Below are 10,135 nucleotides of genomic sequence, written 5' to 3'. Positions count from 1 at the left end.
CAAACATATACATCTAATTAGTGGATATAGAGCTACTCTTTTGAAGAGGCACAAGGTCTGTAAGCAATAAGGCAACTTGGTCCTCCGTGAAGCCATCATAATCATCCTTTGTAGAGAACATGAATTACACGCAAATAATTAACAACTTGGTCAAGCAAAGGCATTACGCAAAAAAAATAAATAAATAAATAAATAATATATATATATATATATATTTTTGACATTTAACTTTTAATCTGAAATAAACCCTAGCCCTAATTTTCGTAACGTAATCCTAAATTTTCATAATCATTGAGACCTTTTGTTTTATTTTAAATAATTGCTTGTTTAATGAAAATATAATACTGAAAATAGAGAAAACATAACGGAATGAATCTGAGTATGAAGAAGAGAAAATAATTTGAAATTAGGACATTGGATGAAAAAAGATGTAAAAAAAAACCTAATTAAGTTTGATTTGGGGAAAAGGTTATATAATAAAACGCCTAATTAAGTTTGAAATAGAAGAAAATAAACCAAATTAAGTTTAAAAGGCTATTTTCCATATTAAATGGGCTTTAAAGAGATTTTTTATTTTTATTATTATTATAAAAGAGGTGTACCTAGTCATCGGGGGTGACAATCAAATTGATATGGACTTAAAATCACTTCCCTTCATATTTTTAACCTAGTTAGATATGATTGATGAGAAAGAAATCCAGTTGCCTCGACTTGAGGGTATGTGGCTGGAAGATTTAGCAAGACTCACCAACTTTTGCCATGTGGATTATCACTTCATATTTCCAGCACCACCACTTTATGTTTTGAAAGTCGGAAGATGTCCAAAGATAAGTACAAGATTTTCATGGGATGAAGAAAATAAAAGTGTGCATGCGGAAGCAAAGGTATTTCCACTTTTTAATTAAAGATTTTAAGCCAAAGGGATTTGGTCATTATTCTTCACAATAAGGAACTTCTTTTCATTCATGTTTTCTGTAATGCCACAAAAAGCTTAATATTACTACCTTCGCATTTGATGCTTCCAATATCTGGCTTTGCAGGCACCCAAAATAGGTAGCGCCGAAGATGAAAGTCATGAAGAGACGTCTACAAATCTCTCTTGCTGGAGGGATGATTTAAAAAATTTACCTCGGTACATAAAAGTTGAAGAGGTTTATTCCAATTCACATCCAACAGAATGAAGAAAAGACCAGTGAAACTTAGAAACATGCTCATCAGTTCTAATCAAGTAATTGAATTTTGCTTGACTAATATGAGCAAGTGAAGCCAGGGCCCATACTAACCATAGCCTAAAGACAATCAATATTTTGAGTAAGTTCCTTTTTGTTATCGTTATTCGTTGTAACAACTATTAAAATGCATAACTATAAACTTAAGGACATAGCATATATTCCGTTCACCTATAATAAATTTTAATTAAGTACTTTGTGTCATTATACTTTGAATTATAAAAGTTTCAGTTCAATTAATTAAGGTGAATCCAAAATATTCTAAACAATATACATGTTTTAGCCTTTAGGAATAAAGAAGAAGTGCGTTTGATTGGTCTTTAGTTGCTCAACCAGACTATCAAGAATATCTTAACTCAATATCTTTTTCATAACTTTAAATTAAAAATTATTCTTTAGTGTTTCTTTTCCGCCAGTGTTTCTACAAGAAGAAGGTAAAAGTCTAAGATGAATATTTGTTTTGTATTTATTGTTGGCAGTTGAAGGCTGACTACATATGCAACTTGCATTTATTTTTAAATTTTCCATTCCAATTATGAGTTTCATGTTTTTGGGAACAAGATTTAGGTAGAAAGTTTTCAATTATAGAAATTAATAATTTCAACTTAAAGTGATAATTTTGGTAATGACAAACTGGTTCTAAATTTTCTTAAACTGAAATCTGTCAGAATAAAGCAAAAAAAGCAAGAGAGGACTAAGCAATCAGAGTGAGGCAAGAGAAGACTAAGTAGAAATTGCCTGATGGAGAAAAAGAAAGGACAAGAATGGTTTTCTATTTAATTGTGTATTTTGCACAAGTGTACATTAGACTTGGGTATTTGGGATCAGTCCCAAAAAATTGACCCTAGGATCAGTCCTCACAAGGATCGGTCCTAAGAGGTCTGGTCCCAAACCTGGACCAGGCCATGGAAGAGAGATCGGTCCCTAGATCAGACCCAGACCTGAACCTGATTGAGACTGGTCATTGCCCAGGTCTAGTGTTCATTGTTAATTTATACTAAAATGTAAAAGAATAAAAAGGAAATACAATATTTGTTATAATGTCATAATCATACAAGAAAAGATAACCAACATATTGATATTAAACATAATATCAATTAATCCTTGATTTACTCCAGCATATCAATTATTCCTTGATTCGCTTCAACAAAATCTCTTACTCATTAACTCATAGTTCCAGATATTTGCTAAGTAAGAATATCATTTATAAAATTTTAATAGCATACACATACATACATGGTAGTCCGTAGAGTTTATAAAATAGAACTTGCCAAAATAATTTTTTATGATAAAGTTATGGATTGTTTAGTTAAATAAATATTAAATATTTTTCTAGCATCAAATTATCAATAAGAATTTAAATAAAAAAGAAGAATAAAGAAAAAATTTCTGAAATAATAAGAAAACATTTTTAATATTTTAAAACTTTAAATAAATTAAAACAGAGTACCTACTCGTGAACATAAAAATAACTTATTAAATCCACTTAAGCAATATTTGTCAATACAAAATCTCTAAGTGTCAATTTCACTGAATTCTCAAGTATTTTTTAATCTTTAGCACAAGATAATTGTGTCAACTAACATATTTCTAAAGAATAGTTAAGTTTTTAATTTAGAGGTTTGAAATTACTCGACAAAATTCAATAGGAGGAAAATAATAATTTATTTTGTTTTTTGTTAAATGGGGTCACCTCACCAGCCTTTTCTTTCTGCATCCAATTTTCTTAATAAACATGTCATTAAAATTTTAAAAATTAATTTTCTTATTAAACTTGAAAAAAAAATCATTATTTACCATTTTATAATTTTATTCAATTAAATATCAATCTGCCAGCTCTGTATTGGAATTATAATAATAATATTATGGTAAGAATATAATTCAAAAAGCTGAAAAACCTTATTCGGGGACTTTGATAGTGGATCATTCTGGGTAATCTATTTCAAAAGTGGACCCATTCCAGTAGGCCTATTCGGGTGCAGATATACAATCCACAGCAGCAACAAATTTGGACAATCAAGTCTTGGACCAGGCCTTGAGGATGGGCTAAAATGAGTTTTTCCTCCACAACAAAAGCAAAAACGAGCAGTGTAGATTGTAGAAGCATGCCTTGTCTTATTTTACAGGGATAGATTTCACCCCTTTAGGACAATGTCCTGGTGCAAAATATACTAAAAAATAATGGCGGTCTAACCTTCAAGATACAATAACTTATTGGTTCTACAAAGGGTGCACTCTTATATATGAACCCCTATAACAACCATAAAACAAAATCTTTCTAGTATATTTGTGAAAAATAATTTTCTAAAATGTTAAGAGTAAAATCTTGGTCTAAACATTATAGGATTCACCTCATATTTACTGTCAAAAACATAGCTGTTGGCCATAAAAATACGTCATAGAACCAACCATAAAATCAAAAGAAACTTTCAAACTATTAAATAAAATAAAACTTTTATTGAATTAAATTGCAAGACTTGATTTACCAGAAACTGACATAGCACCCGATTCCCTTTAGGTTTTTTCAATTTTTCAGCTCATAAGAAATCTCGATATTGAGAAAATTATGGACTTTTTTTTTTTTTTTTGAAGCGTTTTCTTCATCATCTATCCTTCACTGAGGTTGGGAAGATAACATGTCAAAATGTCTTCAGAATCTATGCCTAAATTTATCGGAAACCGACATAGCACCCAATTCTCTTTGGTATTTTAGATTTTTTGGTCAGTAAAAAATCTCGATATTAGGGAAATTGTGGACTTTTTTCGAAGTGTTGTCTTCACCATCTATCCTCCGTTGAGGTGGGGAAGATAACGTATCTAAGCGTCTCAAGAATCTATGCCTAAATTCTCTAGAAATTGTGAGAGCATTGTATTCCCTTTGGTTTTTTCGATTTTTAGCTTGAAACAAATCCCGATTGTGGGGAAATTGTGGACTTTTTTCAAAGTGTTTTCTTCACCATCTATCCTTCACTTAGCAGGGGAAGATAACGTGTCTGAGCATCCTTAGAATGTGTGCTCAGATTTGTAGCACCCTATTCTCTTTAATTTTCCGATTTTCGTTCTACAATGGATCTTGATTGTGGGGCAATTGTGGATTTTTTTTTCAGCATTTTCTTCACCATAGATCCTTCGCTAAGGTGGAGAAGATAATGCATTTGAATGTCTTTAGAATTTGTGCCAAGATTTTCTGAAAACTGATATAGCTCTATTCCCTTTGGTTTTTTCGATTTTTGTCTATGAGAAATCTCGATTGCGGAGAAATCATAGACATTTTTCTAAGCATTTTCTTTACCATTTATCCTACAGTAAGGTGGGGAAGATAATGCGTCTCAACATCTTGGGAATTTGTGCCCACATTTTTTGAAAACTGACATAGCATCTTGTTCCCTCCGATATTTCTAAATTTGTGCATGTGAGAATTCTCGATTGTGGAGAAATCGTGGACTTTTTTTTCAAAGCGTTTTCTTCACTATTTATCTACCGTTGAGGTGGGAAAGACAACATGTTTGAGCCACCCTAGAAATTGTGCCCAAATATTTCATAAATCGGCATAGCATCCTATTCCTTTTGAATTTTGTAATTTTTTATCTGTAAGAAACCTCAATTGTGCGGAAATCTTGGATTTCTTTCGAAGCATTTTCTTCATCATTAATCATCTGCTCAGGTGGGAAGATATTGTCGTTATGTCTCTAGAGAATTTGTGCCTAGATTGTTTGGAAACCGACAAGGCACCCTATTCCTTTTGGCATTCCGATATTTGGCCCGTAAGAAATCTCAATTGTGGGGAAATCGTGAAATTTTTTCTAAGCGTTTTTTTCACCATCTACCTCTAAGGTGGGGATGGTAACATTCCTAAGTGTCTCGCTTTTGGGGAAATTGTGGACGTATTTTGAATCATTTCCTTCACTTGTACTTGTGAGTTTTCCCAAATGTAGAGGACATTTGCAGATTTGCTTACCTGTAAGGACACCGCACATTCTCCTTGTCTACTCGTTATCTCACTCTCTAGTGAACCCACTATCACACAAGGACGTCTCTTTGTGTGGACACTTGACAAGATACCTAAAAATGGATCGGGTCTGCTCTAATACCATTAACATGAGTTAGAAGTTTCACACCTAAAAGGTTAACCCATTAGGTGGAGAGACTCTCTTCTGATAAACCCAAAATCTCTCCAATGTACTTTCAATATAGGATCCATGACAAGACATCCCAAATTAATATAACGAGAAAAATAATATAAACACTATGTCATGACCGGTGACTGCAATAATGAAATATTGCACCTGGCCATGGCCAAGACGTCAACATTATAGATGTCAATTGTAACTTTGAATTATCAAAATATTATTCAATCAAAAGTTTGAACAAGTAAAACGTCTTCTCAACTCCCAAGTCCAAAATTTCCTTCTAAATTAATTAATTTCCTTACATGCATTTCTAAAACTCCTATGATCGAAAATTAATTAATTTTTTTTCATGAATTCCTGATTAAATATTGTTATGATCGTGAAAATTAGAAGGAATTGGATTAGATACTACTGTATGGTAATCATGCAACATTCAATAGAAGTTTCTATTAAAGATTTAAAAAAAAAAAAAAAAAAAAAAAAACTAAACTTCATGATGTAGTATTAATATTTTCTAAATAATTTCTCCTTAAACATTAGTTTAATTTATTTTTAAGTAAAATTCATTTATCATTATTATAGCATATATATCAGAAAAGATTAAAAAAAAAATAAAAAAATAAAACAAAAAAACTCTCTGGTTCTAATGCAATTGTAACTCTGTTTTGTGTAATAGTGTTTGTACACGCTCCAATTTCAGGCCAACTTTTTCAGACCAATCCAAAAATAAATAGAACTTTTTGTTTTGTATGGATTTAAGGTCACTATACTTCTTGGCTTTTGATTTTTATTAGAGTATAGATTTGTGAACATATTTTTTAGTTCAACTATGTTTCTTTGATTTTGATTTTTATAGGAGTATAATTTATCAAATTCTTTTCTTTAATTCAGATAAGTGTATGGAATGGTGTGTCCAAAAGAAGAGAAAAAACCGTCATCCATGTAAAGTTTGTATACACGAAACAACATTTTTACTTGTAATTAAAATACTATAAAAATTAAAAACAATATGTTTTGACGGTAAAAAAAAAAAAAAAATAATAATAATAAATAAATAAATAATATTAGCAGTTAGATGATGGAACTGTTATGTGTTTTTGGATAAAAAAAATTATGAAAAAATAGATAAACTGAGTATCCACATATATACAATTTGTTTTATTTTACATTTTAACTTTTAAATTCAAATCACACACATACTGTATATAGTTCGATTTCATATTATACTTCTGAATTCTTATCATATTCATGTGGAAACATATACATACCCATAAAAATAATATTGTCCAAATCCATTTATTTATAGACATATTTTTGAAATAAAATATATCGTATAATATCATATTATAATATTCAATAATATCTAATACAGCACAACTTAAGATGCTCTTACTCCATTCGAAAAGGGATGGGAAGAGTTTATTTTTATTCCGGACTAAAGTTTACCAGCTTTATTCACATTAACAGTAATAGAAGTAGAGACTTCAAAGTATTGGGTCCCTGAGCAATGAGGCAACATGATCTTTAACTTTGGTGGCATCACTGAAGGCATCAATATCACGATCATCCTTGTACATAAATTCCATTGTGCGACAAAAATTGAGAATCCCTTCAAGTAGAGGCAGTGGCACAGCAGTTGGTTTGAGCATGGCTCATTCACATCTTTCCAAGCGTCCGCAACTTGTTTAAGAAGAAACTCAACAGCCACATCTTCAGAAACACCATGCATGTAGCATTCAACAGCTGAGGGAACATGTCCTCTCTTTTGCTCAAACTAATTCATATATAATATATGAACACTGTTAGATAATTAATGTGAAATATTATCCAAAATATATAACTTAATTTGGTAAACAATTAATTCGGCAGCTACCAGTTTCCAGTGCAACTGTCATATATTCATCAAATGTACTTTGAAAATACCCTTTATTGAACCATATGGCTTCAGCAAAATATGCTTTGACCACTCTTTGCAGCTAAGGACAATATAATTAAACTCGATATTAATAACCTTACCCAAGAAAGTAAAAACAAAATTTGAATATAAAGTGACATTCTAATCATGTCCTTTCAATGAATAGAGGTAGATAATTTTTCTTACAGCAAGACAATTTTTGTTGTTTATTATAGCTGTTACTGTACACATTTCAAAGTTCAAATCTGAGAAAATTTATTCATGTCATGCGTAAAACCACACGAAGGGCAAAGCTTAATATATATCACCTACCATCTTTTTTGGACAATCTACGCTGTATGCTCTTCCTACCTTACTCATATCTTCCTCCATTTCAGCGAAAAAATCTAAGAGTGACTTATAAATAAATTTAATGTAATCTGGAAGCATATCTATGGCGCCAATGTCCCATCTGAAAATCAATTAACCATTCACATTCCTTATGAAAATTGAAGCCAGAATTTGAAAATTAAAATGATTATAAATATAAAATTTCTAAATCTATTATGAAATTCAGACGGTTCACTTTAAGCTGTATGCAATATGTCTTTAATTAACCTTCTGATTGCTTCTGTTAAAAGTTAAGTTCTTCAAGGGTACCATAGGAATCGTACGTATCATCCAAGACAATTTGAAGACAAAAAACTTTCGTCATTTTCTTTATGCCATCAGCGTACTGTGGCTCAAAGATAATTCCCAAGATCCAAAAATATTCTTCCACCATTCGGTCTCTAATATATGGCAGCTTTGTAATCAATTCTAGATTTTTCCGCCACCTGAAATTATACAGCTTCATTTATATCATAACCAATATCGATTGCCATAATTAATAAAACTAAAAAAAAAAAAAAAAAAAAGGCTTCCTTTTTACAAGTTAGTATAGGCAATTAATATAAAAATTAATGAACAGGGAAAAATACATAACTCGTTTTTCACCATATATATATGATTATGATTGTTGATAACCTCACTAAAACTTTTCATTTTAGTTTAGTTTTTTATTTTTTATTTTTTGGAAGGGGGGGGGGGGGGTGCCGCCGCGCGGTGGGTTTGGTTTGTGAACGACCTTGAGAAAATATATTAATAAAATAAAATAAAGTTGTAAATCAATTTTGTGATGTAATTAAAAATATGAACTTACTTTAAGATGTCACTGAGTTGCTTCTGCTTCTGGTGCCTCACTTTTAGTATGTTACAGTCCAACTTCGCAAATTTAAGCAAAGTTTTATTGCGAGAATTATCTCTTGCATAGGTAGACAAGAAAAATCTTGTCTCATACCTTGGTACGGTCTTACGGATAGGAAATTTCAAAGTATGATTTATTTCTTCTGCAAGGTGACTGCTTACACGAGATGCCATTGACTTAAGCTGGGTGGCTGTAAAAGCGAGGGCTTCATCCAGAATATCTTCGCCGTGAATAGCGAAGTGTGCTGCCTCATGCAAATTTAGCATTCCTTGATCATTAATCAAGGATGACTTGAATTTCCTATCATCATCCTTAAACTTTTCAAATACAGCTGCTCACAACAACGGCCTTCAATTAGATATGCTTATATTTCATTAATTTCATGAGTGAGTATTATGAATATTATTTGACATGGTTGACTTACTACAGGAAACCTTAATTCCTTGTTGTCGAAGAAGTCGAAAATACACTGAAACAGTGTGGAGATCATTATAATGATCAATGTCACAATCATTAAATTTTTTTTGCAAAGCATCTTCTGTCCTTCTTCAAAGTTAAAAGCCACACATAATTTTTGTAATGTATCAATCAAGTTCAATTTCTGTACTGGTGCATCTGTAGTATTCATTATCATCCTCTTTACATATTCTTTTAGTTGCTCATATTCTTCTTGAGTTGTAGGATCAATTTTCTGCAAACACATTAAAATTAAATATATATATATATATATATATAATTATCATAATTATACATTAAAAGTGTAACAGTCTTATATCAAAATTAAAGTTGCAATAACTAAAAAAGATAAATTAATGTTGCCAGCCACCGTACGGCTATGCATGTAAATAAATTTCAATTTATCCCTATATATATATATTTCAATCCACTTAGTAATTGCATGCATGCTCTTGTTTACATGTATCTACGTAACCGAGAGAATCAAAAGTTTAGTTATGTTGCATGTGAATTCGTTGTATTAAGGTTTACAAATACATTTAAAAAAAAAATAATGAATGCACGTACAGATAAAATATATTTCTATATGTGAGGGGTACGAAGAAACAGGGGAGAACAAAGAAAAAAATAGATCTGAACTTCTTCTGTATATTCTGCTTATTAATGAAATGGACAGTAGCAAAAGTATTTATAGTAAACCAGAGCAAAACAGAAAGCTACCAGAATACAAAGTTGTTACAACGGTAAAACTGACTTAACAACTTTTAACAACTTATTAAACTGAATTAACAGTGTAGTGATGTGGCATTCTGATGACACGTAGAAGTCAAACTTGGAGTTGGCTGGTCAAAGTAATTTGTTAAGACAAGAGGGGCAGTTCTGTCTTTTCCCTTTGTTCCAGAAACCTAAATCGAATTAAGTTTTGTGCGCAGCTCATTTCTCCTTTTTCTCTCTTGGTTAACAGAGAGAGAAACGGTTAGAGGTGCTGTGCTGGAAATCCAAGATCCGTCCATGGAATCAACGGTGATGGTAGGTGTGAGCTGTCCTTTCTGTTATAGCTTTTTCTTTTGTATAAATTTGTACGATTTTCTGCCTCTTTGGGATGTATGAGTGGTGAGAGCATCTGGGTATACGGGTGTGTAATCAGAGGGTTTGTATCGAGTTGATGCCTTGGTGTAAA

The 10,135-nt window shown here is 31.4% G+C and overlaps 1 protein-coding gene across 1 annotated transcript; it reads right to left on the bottom strand.

Annotated features, from left to right (window-relative positions):
• Positions 1-6,794: 6,794 nt before the first annotated feature.
• On the bottom strand, positions 6,795-8,765 carry LOC116140802 ((-)-germacrene D synthase-like). Its single transcript, XM_031426379.1, has 3 exons — positions 8,455-8,765; positions 7,587-7,725; positions 6,795-7,133 (listed from the first exon to the last, which is right to left on the bottom strand). The coding sequence occupies exons 1-3, from the start codon at positions 8,763-8,765 to the stop codon at positions 6,795-6,797; spliced, it is 789 nt and encodes a 262-aa protein (XP_031282239.1).
• Between the last annotated feature and the right edge of the window lie 1,370 nt (positions 8,766-10,135).

The sequence above is a fragment of the Pistacia vera genome, unplaced genomic scaffold, assembly GCF_008641045.1.
Source record: "Pistacia vera cultivar Batoury unplaced genomic scaffold, PisVer_v2 Contig38, whole genome shotgun sequence".
Taxonomy (NCBI): Eukaryota; Viridiplantae; Streptophyta; class Magnoliopsida; order Sapindales; family Anacardiaceae; genus Pistacia; species Pistacia vera.
Note: the sequence above shows the minus strand (reverse complement) of the source record. Positions and strands in the feature narration are given on the sequence as shown.

Coding starts and splice junctions, on each gene's coding strand:
- LOC116140802 (XM_031426379.1), bottom strand. CDS start 8,765: ATGCTAAATTTGCATGAGGCAGCACACTTCGCTATTCACGGCGAAGAT. Junction 7,726..8,454: donor CAACTCAGTGACATCTTAAA/GTAAGTTCATAT, acceptor ATTGATTTTCAG/ATGGGACATTGGCGCCATAG. Junction 7,134..7,586: donor TAGATTGTCCAAAAAAGATG/GTAGGTGATATA, acceptor TATATGAATTAG/TTTGAGCAAAAGAGAGGACA.